General features: G+C 32.0%; 3 protein-coding genes and 1 long non-coding RNA gene across 5 annotated transcripts in view; 1 reads left to right on the top strand and 3 right to left on the bottom strand.

Annotated features, from left to right (window-relative positions):
* Positions 1-4976, top strand: part of LOC117123733 (cell division cycle protein 20 homolog) — a 9272-nt gene extending 4296 nt beyond the window's left edge. Inside the window, exons 6-9 of one of the 2 annotated variants that reach the window (XM_033269739.1) lie at positions 1384-1726; positions 2185-2302; positions 2758-2904; positions 4717-4976. In XM_033269739.1, the coding sequence (XP_033125630.1) occupies positions 1384-1726; positions 2185-2302; positions 2758-2904; positions 4717-4748 (640 nt within the window). In that variant the 3' untranslated portion in view covers positions 4749-4976. Of the gene's footprint in view, positions 1-1383; positions 1727-2184; positions 2303-2757; positions 3574-4716 lie in introns of those variants that run through there. The other variant, XM_033269738.1, reaches the window with a different exon arrangement.
* Positions 4977-5020: 44 nt separating this feature from the next.
* LOC117123732 lies at positions 5021-7358 on the bottom strand. The gene is made up of 3 exons (XR_004447883.1): positions 7201-7358; positions 6383-6467; positions 5021-5159 (listed from the first exon to the last, which is right to left on the bottom strand). It is a non-coding gene; the product is annotated as an uncharacterized LOC117123732 (long non-coding RNA).
* Positions 7359-7761: 403 nt separating this feature from the next.
* Positions 7762-10623, bottom strand: LOC117123737 (FRAS1-related extracellular matrix protein 1-like). The gene is made up of 2 exons (XM_033269743.1): positions 8525-10623; positions 7762-7990 (listed from the first exon to the last, which is right to left on the bottom strand). The coding sequence occupies exons 1-2, from the start codon at positions 10468-10470 to the stop codon at positions 7762-7764; spliced, it is 2175 nt and encodes a 724-aa protein (XP_033125634.1). The 5' UTR covers positions 10471-10623.
* A 2109-nt stretch (positions 10624-12732) lies between these two features.
* Positions 12733-22800, bottom strand: part of LOC117123736 (rapamycin-insensitive companion of mTOR-like) — a gene marked incomplete in the record, with an annotated part of 25934 nt that continues 15866 nt past the window's right edge. Inside the window, 8 exon segments of the mRNA XM_033269742.1 lie at positions 12733-16184; positions 16298-16436; positions 16971-17235; positions 17969-18275; positions 19373-19511; positions 19885-21090; positions 21810-21916; positions 22114-22206. Of these exon segments, the coding sequence (XP_033125633.1) occupies positions 16080-16184; positions 16298-16436; positions 16971-17235; positions 17969-18275; positions 19373-19511; positions 19885-21090; positions 21810-21916; positions 22114-22206 (2361 nt within the window).

The following is a 22800-nucleotide window of genomic DNA, read 5'->3' as shown; positions in this document are numbered from 1 at the left end:
TCTTTATACATACATACTTATGAAGGGTTGTGCATCCAGACGTGCTTGCCTCCTATCACCACAGACTTTTTAATCACTGTGTTCCCCTCATATGAAGACGGCTATTAATTAAATATAAATAACAAATTGCCAAAACCTGTAGGAACTCATTAATATTAATAATCTTTAACTTACTTTTTATAAAATGAATAAAGAAATATGTTACAACTTACATTGGAATTCTCTTTTGAGTTGTCCACAGCACAGTTAGCTTTACCTCCAGTCAAAATATAGATTAACTTTCCTTGTTCCAAAGTACTATAACAAGCTTTAACATCTATAAATACAAGAACTTTTACAGCTAACATGTATTTGCCACACCCTTTCACTTTGGTAGTGTAGTTTCAAGTGACTGCTTTCTGCTCTACTGGCTACTGTTCTCATACAAATGAGTTTCACAATTAGCATATAAGCCTACACCTGTACTCTTTGGCATATAACAGTACATAGGTAATCACTATAATACTTTGCACAGTAATCATGTAATCCTCTGATTATTAATGATGCTAACAACACTAATAATAATAATAATAATAATAATAATCATAAATACTAATAACAATAATAAAAAATCATCACCCATAACAATGATGAAGAGCAATTGTCCAATCCGTATTTGTATACATTACAGCTCTGGGACATTGAACAACAAAAAAGGCTGAGAAACATGTCAGGCCATGCTGCACGTGTCAGTGCTTTAAGCTGGAATAGTTATATATTATCAAGGTTAGTTAATTTCGACAGTGGATTTCTTTATGCTGATTGTTTTTAATGGCAATGATAAAAATAAAATTTTTCTTTATTTATTATGAGTATTATTTTTATTATTGTTGCTGTTTTTTAAAGAATATTTATTGCATTATAATTATTGTTGTTGATGCTTATCTTTCATTATTATTTAATATTATAAATATTGCTATAAATATTATTATTTTTATGATTACAGTATTATTTTTTTCTATTATTTGATTTATTTTTGTATTGTCTGTGTTGTTGTTTTCACTATTATCATTGATTTCTTAAATAGGCATCTTGTACAGGGACATGTTCTGTTTTGGCCTACCAGACTCTTACATTTGAGTTTTGAGTGAAATAAAATTATGAATTAGGAATATTATAATCACATCTAGTAGGAGAGCAAGATGTTTCCATGAACCTAAACAAACCTGTACAGGATTTTGTCAAGTGCAACTATATAGCTATTAAAATGTAACAGTACTCCATGATGTGTTTTTTTAAGTTATGATGCTGCTCTCATTCTACTGTGTATCTCTTTTTACCTGCTGTACAAACAAATTGAACATTTTATGTTAATATTTTAAACTTTGAGTTATTAATTTTCAGTGGTTCTCGTAGTGGAAAAATTCATCACCATGATGTTCGTGTTGCAAATCACCATGTAGGAACATTAGAAAATCATGTGCAAGAAATATGTGGATTAAAGTGGTCTTTAGATGGCAAGGTATTGGCAAGTGGTGGTAATGATAACATTTTAAACGTCTGGTCAGCTTCATCAAGTAACCCTTTGCACACCTTCACTCAGCACCAGGCAGCTGTCAAGGCTCTAGCATGGTGTCCATGGCAACCAGGTCTGCTAGCTAGTGGTGGTGGAACTGCTGATCGTCACATACGTTTTTGGAATGTAAACACAGGATCCTGTCTTAACAGTGTTGATACAAAATCACAGGTACTATGCTTTTATGCTTTTTGATTATACCTGAGCATAGTTTGAGACAAAATGTAATCTTCTAAATAAAAAAAAGCAAATTTCAGTTCATGATCCATATCCCAACAATGCACCTCATCAATAGGTCTACCATTGAAAATATGTAATTAATAATCACATCATCATTTGTCTCCTTCAGAACACAACAGATCTATTAATCAGTATTAATATTCAACCTTGAAGTGAATAGGTCACATTCATTNGTCACATTCATTTTTTTTTTTTGGGGGGGGGTGGGAGAGGGGGAATGCATAAACAGTTCCACCAACAATCAAAAGCCTAATTGTAAATTACTGTCGTTCATACTGTGAATTTTTCCAGCATCTATTAACACTTTTTTTTTTTCATTTTAGTTTTTCAAATAAAATATAAAGGTTGAAGAAATTTTACAAATGAATTTCATACTAATATTTGTTTAGGTTTGTTCAATTCTGTGGTCACGAGAACACAAGGAGTTAATATCTGCACATGGATTTGCACAAAATCAACTAATTATCTGGAAATACCCCAGTATGCATCGTGTTACAGAGCTTTTAGGTACGTCTTCTCATTCTCTACTTCCATACAGGACAAAGGTTCCTATGTAGAGCATCAGTAAGTAGGTTTAAAGAAAACAGTAATAATAATAATGATGTTTATAAAGCGCACATACCCACTGCAGTAGTTGCTACTGTACAGTGTTTCTATTCAGCTTTTAACAATAGTGGAGCACTGGTGGTTGAATGTCAATTCTATCCAGTCGCCCTCATTCAAGTCCAAAATTTGCTACTTTCCTTTCTCTTTAATGATAAAATATGCCATAATTGAAAAAAAGCAAAATCTAATCTTAACTGTAATTAACATCTTTACTTGAGTAACTTAAAAATGTAGAAGACATTGTTTTCTTGCTTACTTTCATGAATAAGAGATTCTCAGTTGTCACCTTGCATTTAGTTAATAGTATCAGACTCTGTTTTTTTTAGATGACCTGAATTGACTTATGTTTTTTGCAGGTCATACACAAAGAATACTTCATATGTCAATGAGTCCAGATGGGTCAACTGTAGTCTCTGCTGCAGCAGATGAAACCCTGCGATTATGGAAATGTTTTGAAGTACCAGACAAAGTTAAAAAATCCTCAGCATCTGCCAAGAAGCTTGGTGCTTTGAGTATGAGACAGAGCATAAGGTGATGCCTTGTTGTTAGATACAGAGAGCACAACTGTATAAATTGTACACAGTGTAAAACTGAAAGATTAGAAGGATTAGAAGCAAATTTGTTCATAATCACTTGACTAGATAAAATGGATGAAAACACTAATCAAATAATCAAAATGTAGTGGGATCTTTATTAATGTTATTACAGATTTGAGTCAAGTAAAAATTATCATGGAAAGTCACGTACAGAAAAATTTGTACAGTATTTTGCTACATCTTCCTTAGGCAAAAGGCGCTGTATTATTATTATTTTTATCATCTTGAGTGAAATTTTTTACCAACTTGAAATTTAAATTAGTCTTTTTGTTAAGTGATAACCACTTAGATTCTAACTCTGTAAATTTTAATTTTTATAAAATATCTATACCTAGATGCAGGTATGGCATAACTCTAACACTATTTTATTATTGCTAGGCCTATATTAGGATATGGCATACCTAGCACAATTTTATTATTGTTATAGTATTCAATATTAAACTATGCATACAGTATATGCATATTCACATTCCGTGTTATTTTCATTCAAATGGTTAAATATTGCAAGTAATACAATGACATCTTATATATGCATGGTTGTTGAAACTGAGATGGCAATAAATTATGTTCATTAAATCTTTGATTTGTGATATTTATTTTAAGAAAATGTTGTAATAAATGCACCAGATTAACTTTTAGGACAGGCGCTTATCAGTGGCGTATTCAAGGGAAGACAGAGTGGGTGGGTGCAATCATCTCATTTTTGTTGACAAATTAAATTACTTTAGACATTAATTATAAGCATAATTGGTCACAAAGTCCATTTATCCATAGTTATTCAGAGTGACAACAGTTAAGACAAGCAACATATTCACATACTTTTAGCGCATCTAGTTTTATCTAATCGAAAACACATAATCGTGAGGGAAGTTTTCAGTATTTGACCAATGTTGGTCACAATTTATATACAGTACAGTAAACAAAAGATACCATATGGTATTACAGGTACAGTACTTGAAAAACGATTTACTGTAATTTTGGTCAGTTGGTTTTGGTGTGAGTTGTTAGTTGGGTCAAATTGTCTGCTAGGGGCCGAAATTGCCAGCAATTTTGGATGGAGTTTGTGCCGAGTTTGTTCTGGTTCGAATTGACTGGTATTCACAAAACCCATCCTATTTTAAGGACTACAAGAGTCAAATAGTATACTGTACATATATTTTTTAATATAGGCAATACATGTTTGCATCGAGACTTTGACCTTGGTAGGTACGATAATAACACAGGTTCTTAAAAAAAAGAATGAATAACCCTGCAGCAGCTTGTTGTGCATGGTAGCTTTGTTGGTTTCTTGGCTCGCATGGCCCTGCCCACTTGTGCTCCCATCAGAGACATCGCCATAATACTCATATGCCGTAATCAGAGAATTTTAAATATTAAACTAATCATCTAAAACTATTAGAATAAAGTTTTAAATATATGGTAGTCAATTAAAACATATGCATACAGTAGGCCTAAAATATTTTGATATACCTGTACTGTACTACTTTATAATTTCTCAATTTTTATAAAGTCTAAATTGAAAACATATAACACAAAGGAGCACTAGCATCTTACTAGGAGAGTAATACACTCTACTAATTTCTGTCTCTTATACACATCTAGATGTGTATAAGAGACAGACTGTAGTCTCTGCTGCAGCAGATGAAACCCTGCGATTATGGAAATGTTTTGAAGTACCAGACAAAGTTAAAAAATCCTCAGCATCTGCCAAGAAGCTTGGTGCTTTGAGTATGAGACAGAGCATAAGGTGATGCCTTGTTGTTAGATACAGAGAGCACAACTGTATAAATTGTACACAGTGTAAAACTGAAAGATTAGAAGGATTAGAAGCAAATTTGTTCATAATCACTTGACTAGATAAAATGGATGAAAACACTAATCAAATAATCAAAATGTAGTGGGATCTTTATTAATGTTATTACAGATTTGAGTCAAGTAAAAATTATCATGGAAAGTCACGTACAGAAAAATTTGTACAGTATTTTGCATATAGCAAAATTGAAATTCAATGTAGTTTGAGGGTGCACATTTGCGGGGTAACTCACACAGTTATGGGTAATAAATTGAAGTCCTTACCAATCCAGATGTCATATCCACTAATTAATGTTTGAATCCACTTCTGATGCTCTATGGAATTTACTGTTATCAAGTTGCCATTAAATCTGAAGAAATAAAGTAACAGAACTTTATACTGTATTCAAATGGATAAAAACCTGTATCACCATAACAGTATTTTTCCCAAGGCTGTTTTTCTTACTAACATACAATGAATATAAAAGACTGTACAATGTACTACTACATTTTTTACATATCTTTTTTTCTTAAATAAGAACATATAGACCTAACAATATGCACCTATAAAGTCCACCTTTATGTATATATTTTCTTCTTAACTAGGAATGCAAGGTAGGCTTACTAAATAGACAATATTTAATAACATAACATTAAGTACATTCCATCCACATGACTTAAGATTCAAAAGTTGAATTATATACAATGTCCACTAGAGAAACAAACAAGATTCAGACAATATAAGGACTTACTTATAAATAAAATACTTGTATATTAATTTAAAATAATATCATGTTAAATTATTCTTTATACATTTTAGATACCTATTCACAATTTTAACATTTTAACACTCATTTTTTAAATTTTTAGGTATGTTAAATATATTACACTTTAATATTTAAGAACGAAATATACATACTTTTATTACACAGATTTAATTGTATAATGGGATTTTCATCATTGTATTGCTTTATTGTATGGGCGTTTCCTTTGTTTTCAAGTTTGTATTTTTAATATAAACTTAAGAACATATTATATTATTATTAAAAATTCAGGTCAACCACTGATGGCACCAGGATCCAGTAGAAGTGTTTCTTGCATACCAAAATTACTACAGTACCAATTTCCATAAAGACATTTTTCAAATTAAACCAATACTATTTTGAACGACGGTTTTTACCCAACTTCAGTTAAGCTTCACCAGATACTAGGCTGCATGTTGTTGCCTCACCTGTTGGTTGCTTTAGTCGTTTTGAGAGGTTTGTAGTATATGTAATAATTGGTGTGAGCCTTTATTTCTATTCATGTTGTTCTTCTGTTATCTTTAGGTTTTTATTGTATATTATTATTAACTTCCAAGTCTAGTATGGGATTTTTTTTATGGTACATATGATCTGTTGTAACTGATTTGTGTAATTTACTAGACAATGTTTTATCTGCTGGCCCTTAGGTTACTCCTTTATAAACTTTGAGTAGCTGAGGAAATAGCTAAAGTGACTAATTAAATGCACTCTCTCCAAACAACAATATATATTCATACTGAATTTATACTGTTATACTGTTCTCCTTAACAAAATTATTAGTAGAAACTTACTGTTCTCTGCAGAATCTCTGAGCTTCATTCCACGTTTTCTTATCATCTGACAGGTAATAACATTTTCCATTATAATTAGACCAACCTTAATGAATGAAAACAAAAATTAGTTGAATTGAAACAACTGTATTGTTAAAAGATATTACATTGGATATCCTTTATTGTCTAATAAAAATCCAAAGAAAATTCTCTTTGTCATAGTAAAGTACTGTACACATTATCATTTATTATTTGATGGGGCACTGACAATCACAACAAAATAGTCTGAAAATCAATGAAATATGATAATATTATTAAGGTATTATTTGCAATTACAGTATTCAATTCAATTCTTTTTCATTGTCCCAATACATAAACAAAATTACAACAGAAATTCTTTGATAATATAATACAACATGATAATATAATACAAAAATGTTGAATTTACAATACAGGTATACAAGTATACAAAAACAATTAATATAACCAAAAATAGGCAACACTTAAAAAACAATTTACAATGTTTTAATTTAATGTCAAATAATTTAAAATTTAATATTATTTAATTTAATAATGTAACTTAATCAAATATTTATAACTCTACAATTACATCTTGTGTTAAATTCAAAACTTGTACAAATCAGTATAAGTTACGTAAAGGGCATGCTTAAAATAGTTAAGGATGTAACCATGATCATGTGATCTAATTGTTCTTTCCATTTGTAACATAATCTTTTAGCCTTGTTTATTACAAGACATTACAAAATATAAAACTTCACATGATTGGAAGACCATGATGGCAGAATATTATGCAATAAAGCAAAAGATACCAAACAAACCTTTCTCACAAGCCTGCTTAACAGCATCTTCTTCTTGCGATAATTGCCAGTCTATCCAAGTTTCTCCATTACATTCATACACTTTTGAAGAGCTACCATCAATGTACAGCTCACCTATGTTAGCTGGCAAACAGGCTCTTTGGTGTACTGGCTATAGAATAGATAAATATTTTCCTGGAGTTAGTAAAAGCCTGTCAAATTTGGGGATTAGTCAGAGATGAAAAGAGGTAATTAAAAACTCAAAATATAATTACAGTACGATCTTGAATTATATGGGCACTGAAACTATCGTGTAAAATTCTAAGCTGCTAGGCATGGAAATTGTCCTCACAATCAGCCCAACTGTCATCCTAATCTAATTGTCCTCACAATCAGCCCAACTGTCATCTAATCCATATTTTTCTGCTACCCCACTGCAAAGTGGATTGCCTAAATGCGATTTCTTGATAATAATTTTTGATGATTCAAGAAAGTTTGTCATCAGTAAAATTAATTTTGCAATATATATTCTTTTTTTAACTGTTTTCACTAAAAGCCAAATTGACATGTTTAATCAAAATATCAGCATACATGCGTGTCAACATCAGTAGCTGCCAATACATCAGTTGTAAGAGATATTTCCCCTCCCTCTGGTAGTGAGAGATTCTTAACGAGGCCAGGCAAAATCTGAGGAACTCCATCATTAACTGGAGCAATAATCACTAGAAGATCTCTTGTTGCAGTGTGGATTCCATCATTTGCTGTCAGTGTAATGGAATCCCTCAAAGTTTCTGAGCCATCATGAACATACCTGCCAAAACAAATAAGATTTCTCAATGTACAAAGTATTTATTATTCAGTAGGTATGAGGCATAATCATATGATTTTTGTTGAACACTGAAAAAAAATTGCGCATCAGGATTTGATCAGTTGTTAATCATTTTCAAGCTGAAGTAGTGATGAAATTGGCATCGACATACTATTAAACAGCTTGCACAATTAACAATAGTTTCTATCGTATTATTTTAATTTGTTGAATCAATGTTTTACAGCCATTTCGTAAGCAAATTAGATTCATAAAGCACATTTTTAAATATGAATATATATTATACAGTATACAGAATCTAGTTATATATTATGATTATATAACTTCAAATTACATACACTACAAAAATTTGAATGATAATCGAATCACCTGCCATTTCGTGAGCAAATTAGATTCAGAAAGCACATTTTAAAATATAAATATATGTAGCATACAGAATTTAGTAAATATATTATGAGTATAATTTCAAATTAAATACACTACAAAAATTTGAATGATAATCAAATCACCTGCCTTTACCTTAATCTTTGCTGCTTAATATCTTGCATTGAAAAAGTTTCCCCACTGGCCAGGTTCACATTTTTTAATTGTAGACTGCCATGATGTGGAGTTGCTGTCACTCGTAGAATCACACTACTCAATTCTGTATCCATATCAGTTACTGCTAACATCAAATGAGTTATAATGGTTGAGTCACCCTCTCTCACCATTATATCATTACACAGGATTTCAGGTGTTTGGTTATCAACTGGAAGAATTGTTATATTAAAAACTTGACCAAGAACAGAATTACCATGTTTATCATGAACAGAATAAATAAATTGTACAGTCCGAGCATGTGGCCCAATTTCTTTAAATGGTGGCATGTATGCAATCCTGAGGTGATCAATCTCCTCTTGTGTGAAGGATGTGATGACTTCATGTTGAGGATCTTTAGATAGCACTGCCATTCCGGATGTTGATATTATTCGTCCAGCATCTGTCAGACTGTATGTATCTGCAAAATGCGGTGGTGTTGTGATGACATACAAGAGTTCCTCATCTGGTGATTCAGCATCAGTGTAACGTAAATTTTGTTGAGTTATAATACCAATTTCTGTTTCAAACACAGAAATTCCAAGAGTAGTGCCTACCACCAAATATGGTGGCAGATCATCTACTGGCTCAATCATTACCATAACCAGTTGCCTTGGAGACATGTTTGGAGGAATTTGGTTATCAAGGAGAACAATATCAAAAAAGTCTTCAAAGATTTCTTCACCAAGGTGACTATAATAAATGCGGCCATGTTGCAAATCTCTCTGAGTAAATTCAGTCACAGGATATCCAAAAGCTTCAGGTGAAAACTTTTTCAGGATCTCTCCAGCAGATGGTGGAACCATAATTTTAAATAAAATAAAGTCATTTGGAGAATCGACATCTGAAGCCAGAAGAAGGTCTTTTGTAATTCTTAACACTGCACCCTCATTCACACTGAACTGCACATTACGAATCAGATAAGGTGCTGTATCATCTTTAGGTAAGATATTGATTGGGAAAGTGGCGTGGACGCTGTTTCTTATATCACTAACACGGAGTTCTATGCTATCACTTTCTGAATCTGAATCATCATGCTGGTATGTTATAAGACCATTTAAAATATCGGTTGGAGTGAACAACACTACTGTACTGTCTCCTTTGTATAACTTGCCATGCAACAAACCACCCATCACTTTAATGCGCACTCTGTCAATGTTATCATTGTCAACAATCTGAAGGTGGTCAGAGGATATGATGCGAGATTGCCCTTCTAGCAAAGACAAACCTTTGTTAATGATGATCCTTGGGGCATCAGTAACAGAGTTGCGTACAGAAAACATCAGATTAATCAACTTACTTTTAGCAAAATAGTTATCATAAACGATAAAACTCATTTCAAAATTCCTTCTTTCGGAGGAACTTGTGTTTGGTGGTTTGTAGGCAATGTTCAACATCTGTACATCATACTGCTTGAATGACACGATTGGCTGTGATTGGTCGTTGAGATGTACTATATAGCCTTCACTCATGTTAATCTTACTCACAACTTCAAATATTAATTCACCTTTGGCTGTCTCATCATCCTTGGCAGAAAGAATCGATGGAGCAATTGTAGTAAGAATAAATTGGTCCACTTCTAATACATACATGCTCATGTGCAATGCAGTTGGAGGCTGGTTTGGAAATGCAGCCTCAATATCAACAGGCAGATAGTATGTTTCTTCAATTGGTTCATCACTGCTATTTGGCTCACTAACTTCCACAGTAAGTGCAATAAAATCAATATTAGGTGTTGGTGGAATCAAATGTTCATACCGTATTCCAAGCTGAATAAAATCATCACATGGAACGCTCAATGTTCGAATTCTTCTTGTATTTCCCGACTGCTGGCTGACCAATTGTCCAAAAGCAGGTAATTGACTTGTCATAGTTTGAATATTTATCATACAAAATGCCCCAACAGACTCGGAATAATTGAAAGCTATTACACTTGAGTCAATTAAATTGGAAAAGCCATTAAAATTTGATACTGTTAAATGACTTTTAGGTTGAAAGATTTGATAAGAATCATTTCTTATTGTGATATTCACCACAAATGTTTCTTGAAATGTTGTATATATATATATATATATATATCTGTCTCTTATACACATCTAGATGTGTATAAGAGACAGATTATAATACTGATCTGATGTACAAAGTTCTTTGCTACGATTGGTCGTTACCTTTGGGGAGAAGTTAATGCCACCACCTACCACCAAGCACGTCGAGTTGAGGCCAACCGAGGCCAAGGGCTAACAACAGAACTGTGCTTTGACATATTAAGACATAAGAAAACGTGATATTGAATATATTTTTAATACCTGGGTTTACAAACAAATGATATACTGAATCTCAACGCCAGGAAACTTCAGCAATAGGTGAAAAACTAACAGAACTTTACCTCACTTTCCCGACAACAACAATGGACCAATAAGACTTGCCACAAGTGCCTTGTTTTAGTTTTTGCTCCGTCTGGACAGCGCCGCCAACGAGCGAATTAAGTTGTGCAAAGCCTGTTGTTTTTTCTTCCTCTCTAAATCTGCTCCTTATAATTTGAAATCTAGAATCTTCGAAGCAATAAATTATCCGGGGCACACTGCGACAACAAGGCGTGAAAAAAAAATCACTTATAAGAACGATCCACTAAGACTGCCACCTACAATCAGCGGTTATCGTAAAAAACTAAAATCGAATGAGCACAGACTGAATCACACACTATTGTTTTAATTCGTTTTTTTTTTTTTTTTTTTGGGGGGGGGGGGGGGAGAATGGCTTTCCCCAGCAGTAGCTGGAAAAGCCATTTTTTTCCCTTCAATATCGTTTTTCCTATCTTTTTGCACTGAGTTTTTCCACCTGGAACTTTGGTCACTTTCCATGCTTAGATCTTTTCATACTTTGTCGAACCATAGACCACATACTTTGTCGAACCATAGACCACATATCAAGGATGTGCTCCTAATATTTAGTGTCGATCTAGTAGTGGGGTGGGGATGCGAGGACCAATTAAAGATCTGAGGGCAACACTCTACACCAGATCTTTCAAAAACGATCAACTGATCTGAATGAAACTTTCGATAAAGTTTAACCAAGTTACAAGAAATTATTTTGTGTTGGTGACGATAGGGTGTGATTTTGAGGATCACTTAAAGTGCTAATGTCCCAGTTATAAATGGATCTAAATGAAACTTTCCAGAATAGTTTTTCATGGTCCATTAAAGAGATTATTTAATTTTAATTTTGGTGACGATCCGGAGTAATTAATTTTTCTTCTTCCTATTTTTTTTGCAGTTTTCCTGACTGGCACTTTGGTGACTTTCTCTGCCCTAATCTTCTTCAAACATTGTCCAAGCAAAGAACATATCAACGATGTAAATATCAAATCATTCTACATATTTTGATTAATAGCAGTCATATTTGCCCGACGTCGAGTTGCTGTTCGTGTGTTTAACGTAATTATTTTCTGTAGGATTTCATTTTTATTTTTTGTGTGTTATTTTATGCTAGACAATTTAAATCTTATTATTTTTATTTTGAATTTCAACATCACTTCTCATTATAGCAATGAGGAAAAGCCCTATGCTCTGTTTTACAGACACAGTAAGTCTAATTTGTAATTGTTATTGTATATTTGATGGTTGAATTGTTTGTATTTTGTCTTTTTCACTTAAACCCTTGAAATTTTTATATTTTTTAAATTGTCGATTGATTGAATCTTCAATATTTTTATATGTCTGCTTTACATGCATATATATATATATATATATATATATATATAAGGTATTATATATAATGTAATATATATAATGTAATATATATATATAATTTAATGTAATATCAACTCTATAAGAGGCAATTAAGATGAAATTGAATATTCAAGCGTTAAATAAGGGTGTGGGATTGCCGTATAACAGTTGGCTGATAGTGTGTGTGCCCAGCATAATGTATTTGTGAAGTAGATTGCAACTTCATAATTAGACAATGTACAGTGGGAACTATCAACAGATGTTGAAGGTGTTTAACAATTCCTTATATTTTATGTTTTTTTGTATTAATTTTCAGGAAATATTAAAAAAATGAAAATGTAAACTCATTATATTTATTTAATCAGATCCAGCTGAAAAATGTAAAAATGAACAAGTAAAATAAACATGTAAAAATGAAAAAAATTATCTCTCAATATTTACTATAATTAAACTTAATCATTCCATCTTCCACAATAAAGACTACAATAGAGCAATAAATAAAATGGAAACAAGTAAATTAAGCTTTTCCTACAAAAACTTCAAATTTACTATTTTCTTGTACAGTATAGTATTTTAAAAATGTTAAACTAAAATGTTTGAATTTACTGTAGTGCTGTCTCTAATTGAGTTTTTTCACAGCACCAATAACAAAATTGATATTTCACAGATTAGGCTACAAAGTACATTCCCTCAGTCATCCATATACTCTGTATTACTTACATTACTACAATATTGATGATTAAATTTGCCTACTAATGCATATACTGTATATATATAAAATATACATTACTTAAATAATAAAAACAATTTTGACACACTGGGATCATAGATTTGATTGTAATAATCTTGCTTAAAAAAATAAATTATTAAACTGAATTGCATTATACCCATTTTTTTTTTAAAGATTTAACATATCTGTTCACAGCACACATCAAATTAAGGATCACAAGTCATGAATTTAAAAGGTGGTGTGCAAACAGGCAAATATATAGTACACAAACCAGGCAAATACAGATGTCAGTCTATCTGTGCAAGTGTAAACCAAACTATGGTATACATCCGTCACAAATATGTGGTCATCTAATAAAGTACAAACCAGTGGACAACAAAGGGTAATCTATGGTGACATTTAGATCAAACTATGGTTTATACTTACATGCCAGATAATAAATATATGGTTATCTTATTGAGCACAGCCCAGGCCAACACATGATATACAAACCAGGCAGTGGTGGCACCACCATCGGGCAGGCCAAGAGGCCTCAGACCCATTAGAATAACCATCATTACCTTTCATATGACCATCAACATCACCACTAGTATGCCCATCAACATCGCCACTAGCATGCCCATCAACATCACCACTAGCATGACCATCAACATCACTGTTAGCATGACCATCAGCACCACCATTAGCATGACCATCAACACCACATTTAGCATGACCATCAACATCACTGCTAGCATGACCATCAACACCACCATTAGCATGACCATCAACACCACATTTAGCATGCCCTCAATACCACTTTTAATAACAAAACTATCAATTTAATTACATTCCCATATAATTTTACTTTCTGGACTTAGAAAATGGTGAATGGTTATTCCCATGGGAAGCAAATGCATTAAAAAATATGAGTTGTAGTTAATCTATTAAAGGTCTCATCTCATCTTGTCAAATTGATAAACCAAAAGAAATAATTATACCAATGTTGGCTATGTTAAAATTAATGTAAAACTGTCATGTACAACAACACAGATAGTTAAAGATCATATATTTGTATACATAAACAGCACTAGTGTATTTTTATGTACAAGTTAATATACATATTAATATCTATAGATTTACACCAATTTTTAGGAAGAAATTTTATTTAAAATATGGGGCTGTAGCTTGGTGGTTCTTGACTTTTAATCCCAGAGTCATTGTACAGTATTTTTCTCACAATCAAAGTCACCAATCTCTGAACCTCATAATGAGACAGTTTATAAAGCATTACATTAATTTTAATATCAGCCAACCTAGGAAAAGCTGGAAAGGTCTCCCTCTATAAATATGGTTAAAAATATAATGTACTCAAAACTATTATTTTCTAATAGAAACTTTTCTATTACACTTACCAATGGTTGATCAGGTTTTAACAAATAATTTATAATATTCTTATTTAATATATAGTTACTGTACAAACATAACTGAATGAGAATTGTTTCAAACAAACAGCTATAATGGTTTGTAGATTCAAGATAACTATGTACACATTAAACAACAATTGCCACAACATTAAAAGGATATTTATGTTGTTTATGAAAGATTGAAGAAAACCTGGAGAGGCCAAGTGGAATGTAGCTCTATATTTTCTACAGACTTCTAAAAATACAATATTTGTTTTGAACTGTACCATGATGCTGATATTGACATTGAAATATGAACATTCAATTTACAGTACTTAACCAAAATTCTAAACACTTAACATGTTGGTGTTGCAAAGAGTCAGAATTGAAATAATATGACAACTTAATGGCAAATATATTTAACTGCCATCAGAAAGCAGATGTACTTATTCATTTTCCAGGTACTAATTTTTGAACTGAAGATGATCAGAATCAAAATTAGGATAACTTTATTGATTTCCAAATGAAGAAATTGTCGAGTGAGAAAATTTAATTTATACAACATTTCAATACTATTTGTTAACAGTAAGATCATGTGTTCTGAAGCAGTTGCTCTAACACTTACTACTGATTTGTTGATTGTGTATGAGTGTAATGAGTATATTTTAAAACTTTTTTGGGTTACCCGAGAAATTAATGTGTTATCTGTTGTTCTTAATTATTTATCTGTTCTTTGCTTTTGTTTTATATTCAAGTTATATGTGATTTTAATTCCTGAATAAAATTAAATGAGACAACAATTAAAAATGTACAAAGAAAGTTTAATAATGATGCCAGTGTTCTGTGACATTTTGTGAAGTAAGCACTTGAGTTAGTTTTTGATTAGTCATTTAAAGGGCATTTTATATTATCAAACAAGATATAAATAAAAAATCAGTTTCATTAGCGTTATATATACATACATACCAGAAATACATAGTATGTACAAAGCTTCATATTAATAACAACTGCCAGGAATGTTTTTGAAATTGAGAATTTATGATTTCAAATATTTTATCAGTTTTCTAGGATTTTAACATTATGTAGAATGTCAGACTGCTTTATCTTAAACAGTAATGTTTAATTATTTGTGACAAACAATTATGAATTAGAGTTTTATAAGAAAAATAATATAATAATAATGAACATGGTAATGGTGTAAATAATAATAGATAATAATTTTAAATATAGTTTATCTGTATTGTGAGCAAGTCAGCAGAAAGTAGCATGTCAAAAGAATGTAGCAAGCCATGACATACAAAATTTAGAATCTCAAAAGATTTAGGAATTACAATTGATGTAGCAAAATAACCAGATGTAGCAAGTCAACATAATATAGCAAGACAACCATATGTAGCAAGATATACAAAAAGTCCACTTGATGTATTCACCAGTAGGTCAACATTATGTAGCAAGATAAACTTATTTCACAAAATAACCAGATGTAGCAAGTTATCTTGATGAAATCACCAGCAAGTCAACATGATGTAGCAAGATATCAAAATGTAGCAAGTCATCTTGATGCATCACAGGATGAAGCAAATTAATTAGATGTAGCAATCAATATAATGCTGCTAGTAAATAGTTACTGTACTTCCTTGATATGATGTAGCAAGTCAGCATGATGCATCACCAACTATTACTTCAATACCTACTTTCAACCTGTCTAACTGTTGCCCATTATCGTCGTTAAAAAGAATTGCATGTGGTTGGTCCAAAATCTAACCGTAATAGGAAGAAAAAGACAAGGTTTTAAAAGATTTTCCTATTAGTTCTTCAGTGGTTATTTTTCAAAGTTGCATTAGTTAAGAATATTTTTTTTTTATTAACTTACTGCATCAAACTTAACTTCCTGGAATAACTCTTGAATAAACCTTCTGGCTGAGAGGCGGAAAGTATGAGTTGCAAGTGTGTGACACACATCAGAATACAGACATATGTCTTCAAAAATATGTGGAAACTTCTCTTTTAAACTACAAAAAAGTAAACATATTTTATAATTTACAAACAAAACTGAATATAATCAACTTAAATGTTTGAATTGGAGTTGCATGTGCAGTATATGTTCACTAATTCATTTAAATTATCTATATTATATAATTAAACCCCTAATAAAGGAAATTATAAATGATCCTTCTTATATCATTAAATACTTAATTTAGAAGGCACTTGACAATTGGTTTCTTTTTTATTTGTATTATTTTATTTATTTATTATTATTATTTTTTTAAATCTCAAATCAAGTACTAACCTATAAAATGATCTTTCTTATTTCATTAAATATCTAATTAAGTAATTTTTTTAAAATTTTCTTCACAACCAACAGCAAGAAGACTTGCCACCTATAAAATTTTGATTACACACTGGCAACACATTTTTTTTTTACAATAGATGTGTACAGTATTAATATATATGTACCTGCACTTGTTTTGATGGATGAATAGAGAAAATATATTTTATTGTATTGAGAATCTACCAAATTATAACCTAGATTAGTAGTGGCTTACTTTAATAGACCCTGTTCTTGGGCTTTCCTTCTCACAGAGCTGCACATATTACTAACAAACTGCATGAGTTCTTTGCGTAAAAGTTCACGTCCATGTCTTGAATGGTATGATATGTATCTTGATAAGCTAAGTCGAGAAAAGTTGCTGGTCTCGCTGGATGGACTAATTGAGAATTCTCCATTTTCACATAAACTTTCAACTTGAAGGTTATCTTGTTTTATTTCAGTTGCTTCACATTCGCTAACAGAACGCAACCTTCCATATTCTAAAAATAAAGGTACATGATCAACAAGAAACCCACACACCAATGGCGACATATTTTACAAGTGAGATACTTACTGAATAAAACCACATGGAATGGATGGGTTAATAAACCCACATGTAATTAATAGTATTCATGAAATAGACTGGATTGGATTTATTCGTTGTAAATACCAAAGATAACCCACGAATGTCCGAAGCAGACTTATTCTTTCAGTGGGGTCCTTTTGTGTAGTGACTGGGCATTTGGCCATTTAACTCACCCTGGGCTACGAAAAAATGGAAATTTCATAACAAATTAAAAATGAATTAAAAATATTTTACACTAAGTATTACAGTTGGTGTGTTGTGGGAAACAAGCTTTAAAGGCCTACTGCAAACATCTTCAGGGATAAGAGAATAAACAATAAAATCCTTGAAAAAATTCATGTAGTTCCTATAATATATGATGTTGAACTTTCATTTTTGATTAAACCTAAACAACATCAGCATTTACCGTTTCGATCACAATCAGAGATCTTTTCCAACTGACTGAGTTGTTACACAATCTATCATCGGACTGATCGGCCTGACCAGACTGAAGTAACAACACAGTCAGTTGAAAAAGATCGCTGATGTTGAAACATCCAGGTAAATGCCGATGTTATTTTGGTTTGATCATAAATGAAAGTTCCACATAAAAACAAAATAATGTCATCGAAAATTAACATATTCAATCAAACTGCAAAAACTATTACCATTTTCAATTTCATCTTGAATGCCATTAGAACAAAGGAAACAGAATTCTTTCTGATGCATATCGTCTTCTGTGTATGTGCTATATCTGCCTCTTAGAGTGTTTCTTGTCACATGCCCAACGGATTGGTTTTCGTAAGATTCTGACAAACTTGATCCTTGAGGCGACGTTGGCAACAATGTTTGGAATGAGGTACTAAGGTTTTTGTGCTTTGAAAAACGCACATTATCAACGCAGGCTACTTGAAGCTGTGATTGGCAGTTATCTGATAATTTACATGAATGCTGGCGATACAAAGATTCATCATCCTGACAAAGAAAATAATTTTTTTTATTTCATTATTCATCCATAAATAATTCAATGTCATGCAACAAATACAAATTAAATTAAATTAAAAACCACTTTCTCTGTTATCTTTAAGGAGCCACTGGAACTCAGAAAGGATCCAAGTTCAAACACACCTGTGATTAAGGCCGTGTTTCCGCAGCACTTACAATTTCTTCCGATAAATTATCTTAAAATTTCCTCCAAATATTTTATCCCATCATGTAACATCATGGACAACAATGCAATGTGTTCAACATTGCCTTAGAAACTAACTACCCAAAAGAATTCTTTGCATGACCGTGATCTGACATCGGTGTCAAAGGTTATTTATTTAAAGATTCAGATTTTTTCCAATAAATTTTCTGATTCTCATGCAAAAATTTATTGGAAACTTTGGGCCCCGTTTCCACAGAGAGAAAAAATAATGGCTGCTTTCCGATAATTTTAATAAGTGCTGTGGAAACACGGCCTTATAGATTACATTGTAAAGTTATTCTTCTTCTGGAACAGCATGCCAGTTATACCAACGTACCTTAAATTCATTTTGCTTACAGTTGGTATCAAACATATAATTTTCAATTTGGTAAAAATTTCTTATTTCAATTAATGCGTCCTTGAAGATAGGTATACAATATTTTCTGACAGAGAAAATCATGAATTAGTATTTTGCAAATGTAAATGGTTGTGTTTTGTATGTATCATTTAATTGGATGACAAATTATAATTTAATAGCTTTGTGGTTAAAGAAAAGGCTCCAACGGAGAACAGTTTTGATATGTTTCATATATAATTCTTTTATATAAGACTTTGAATGGGTGTTTGATGGGCCTAGTAAGATACACTTTCCTTAAATATCAAAAATTTGTATCTTATTAACCATTCCAGATTATTTCTTCAAACACCCCTTCCAATGAATATCTATTTTTAAAACATATCAAAAATAGATTTTTTCTTTAAAGCCTCGCTTTAAAGCATCATACTTAGATAAATCAAATATAATAAGTGGAATTATCTAATCAACAAATATGATTAAAATTTAAAAAATTAAATATCTAAATCAAAATAAATTGTAACTTACATGGAAAATTAGATGAACATCGACAGGTAAACAAAGCCCCATGTAGCCTCCAACAGCAGATGTAAGGCCTTGATTTGACATGGGGGATGGCAGACAAGGCATACTACTATAGCCAGTCAATGATCCTGAGCTCTTGCTTCTAAAATAACATCATTTAATACAATCATTAGTATGGCTTTTGGCTAAGTTATTATTTCATTTAAATTATTTCGCTAAAATGTTAAAATACATACAAAGGACAAAATAAAAGAAAGGACATGACAATACCCTTTGTTGGTGGCAGGATAAACAAAAAGTAATGTTAATTGCTGTGAACAGTTTTCCCTCCGACAAGGGTATAACAGTAACGTTCAAAGCAAAAATATTTTATACAAAAAAAAAATTGAATACATTTATGAACTGCTTCATAACCACAATGCACTTAATAACAGAAAGTAGATTTTAATATATAAAAATTCAATTCTAATGCATTATAAATTTAGAATAACAATAGGAAATAACAATGTACTCACGTAGGGAATTTTGAATGAGAAAATTCCTCATCTTCAAAGGAACTCTTATGGCCACATTCATCTACTGACAATCTTCTGTGTAACTGAAGAGCTCTCAACGCAGCATATCCATTTGCATCTCGTCGACTCGTAAATACTGCATTTGTTTCAAATGTTCCTTCTGAATTCTTTCCAAAGCTTCTTGGAAGAGTCCTGGAAACACGTTGTGTAAAACTTGGGGTTCTATGCAAGTTGTACTGCCTTCTTGTTGCATCAGAAGAGTGAACGGTTTTAACAGTCTGACCACTAATAACAGTACTAAGACTTGTCATTGATGAATCATTATGAGGACTAGATGCATGTGAAATCATAGAGCTGATCCCACTAGTTTGTGTAGTGTCAGTGGTGAAGCTTTCGCTCCTGCTCTTTGAACAAGCACTGCCACGCCCAGAACTCTCATTACTGTTACTTCTAAATTTCAAACTGTGACTACGATCCCTGACAACAGGTTGAGAGGGATGTGGGGACTCAGTTTGCATCCTACTCTTGGACTGTGCAATGTGTGAGGAATGCACCATTGTTATTAGGTTTTTTGATCTAGCTTTGCTATCACTATTACTTCTTATCTTTTGTAATGGGCTCTTCAATAATACATCATTGTTTGCATCCATTGATGGCATAGTCTTTACTCGTCTCAAGTCATTAGTCCTTGGAATACGTCTATCTTGATTTGCTGCAATTTCTCTCCGAATTCCCGAATTAGATTTACTATAGCCATCAGTATCAGCTGCTTGATACAGTGGAAAACCAATCTTATCTTTGTTTTTGTACTTAACTGAAGATTCAACATGTGGGGTTTTTTGAGCCCCAGTAGCTAGTTTATGTTCTCCTCTATCATCAATGCTCAAAAAAAATGTGGACTTTGGATTTTCAGCAGTACTTGGACTTTCACCCCCATCAAAAAACAGGCTCTGAAGTTCTGGATTAGGACTTGATTCATCCAATAGAAAAGGTGAAGGACTGTCAGTTCTTGTACTAACACTATCAAAACTTGAGACTGATGTACTTTCACAAAGATGTCCCTTTTCATTAAAGATACCATCTTGTACTTCAACCACAGGCCAACGGTCTCTTCTACTGTGTCTAATACTCTCCCATCCTAACGTGCTGAGAATATCTGAACCCTGTTTTGTCTTGGCAAGCAGGCCAAGTACATTAAAACAGGTTCTGAAACAAAACATTCAAAACTTTTACCTAGTAATACATATACACACACTTATAAGTTTAAACAGTAAATAAATAAATAAATGAATAAATAAATAAATAACAAGGTGACAACAGCAATGCATTAGCACATTTTGTGTTCTCTATCTTTACCTTAATTGTTACCATGGTTACATAGTCAAATATATACTGAATACCGAATACTTACAGTATATACCAAGTACTTTGGGCCACAGACCATTATCAATTTGATACGGGTCTATGACCAAAGTGATCAGTACCTATTCTTTTCAAATAAATTTTGAGCAAAATCTTCACTGTATATGTTTTATTTTTTATTATATATTTGATTTGATTTGAATTTATTTAGCAATCAGGGTAAAATATAAAACAAGGAAAAACAATACAAGGAAAAACAATACAATTGAATACTCTGAAAGCAAGGAATAGCTGAAAAAGGTTTCAAAGAAATGTATTTCCATTGGGATCCTGTAATATATATATATATATAAAAATTTAAATATTTCAACTCAGGAATTCTGTTTGTTTAATATCGTCTGCTAAAGAATGAAATAAAGTAAGTCTGAATCTGCATTCAAGTCCAATTAATCACTGAATCAACCATTCCTTCAATTAATCACTTTGACTTGATGCCACTGTTCTTTCAAATTAAATTAAAGCTAATTTTATTAAATTTATTGAATATAATGAATTGTGCCTACCCCCTGACTGAAAATACACTACATTCTTCAGCAAGTCGTATGACATCTGGAATGATCTCCTCTTTCTCTAGTAATTTCAATCCCCAATTACTACTTCCAATATGACCCTAACAAGAGGTAAAAGAACATCAATATTAAAAGCAACTGAACATTTCCATGATATATAAAATATTACTATAAAAATATTATAACTGCCAACTCATAAAGAGCCCAAAGAGCAGGCTTCAACAATACTGTACTATTGTTAATGGTAAAAAAAATCTAAAAAACAACAAAAAGCACCATCAACTTGTTTATTACTTACCAGAGCCCAAAGGGAGGCTTTCAAATTCAAAACTCCATCACAAGTCAACAGGTCTGGGTAATGGATTATGCGACAAAATTCACTCAAATGATCCTTAATTATTGAAAGAAAGCAAAGAACATGTTATTAGTCTAAATAAATACACTATTTACTATGCAATAATGTAATTTATAATAACTATATTTCAATACATCTACACTAGGCACTTCATCTGCATTGCTTGTCTCCACTCAGGAGTACAAGTCCTTTGGCATTAAACCCGGAAGGGTTAAATGCCAAAATGTACTGATTAGCTGCTGCAACATTTATATGCAATACTCCCCTGGGGTGCTGAGTTGTGTTGCATAGGCATTTAATTCAATGACCACAGTAATGATAATGTAAATCTCATAGAGGGCTTATCATGATGCGCTTCATAAGTCTACCATTGAGAGCACTGTTGGAAATAAGAGTTTGAATTTGTTTAAAAATTGTCTGATGGCCCTGGAACCAAAATGACTTGACCTGCACTCGAAATTACTTGAATTTTGTTTCTTTTCATTCACATCAAGCAGAAGTAATTCACAAATTACAGGATGGATGGTGCTTTATAAACCAAGTTGCTTTATGAGGCTTCGGCAGTGGGGTTATATTTAGTCGTGAGAAGAAAATCCTGCTGTCATTTCCTCCTCTCAGACAGAATAGCTT

This window comes from Anneissia japonica, unplaced genomic scaffold, assembly GCF_011630105.1.
Source record: "Anneissia japonica isolate Jap-2015-1 unplaced genomic scaffold, ASM1163010v1 scaffold1104_len307771_cov217, whole genome shotgun sequence".
Classification (NCBI taxonomy): domain Eukaryota; kingdom Metazoa; phylum Echinodermata; class Crinoidea; order Comatulida; family Comatulidae; genus Anneissia; species Anneissia japonica.
The sequence above is the reverse complement of the archived record's forward strand: the minus strand, read 5'-3'. Positions and strand labels throughout refer to the sequence as shown.

Excerpts from the sequence above, each read along its gene's own strand:
- LOC117123737 (XM_033269743.1), bottom strand. The coding sequence starts at position 10,470 with ATGATAAATATTCAAACTATGACAAGTCAATTACCTGCTTTTGGACAA. Across the intron at positions 7,991-8,524 it reads ATTAAGCAGCAAAGATTAAG|GTATGTTCATGATGGCTCAG; the intron begins GTAAAGGCAGGT and ends TTGTTTTGGCAG.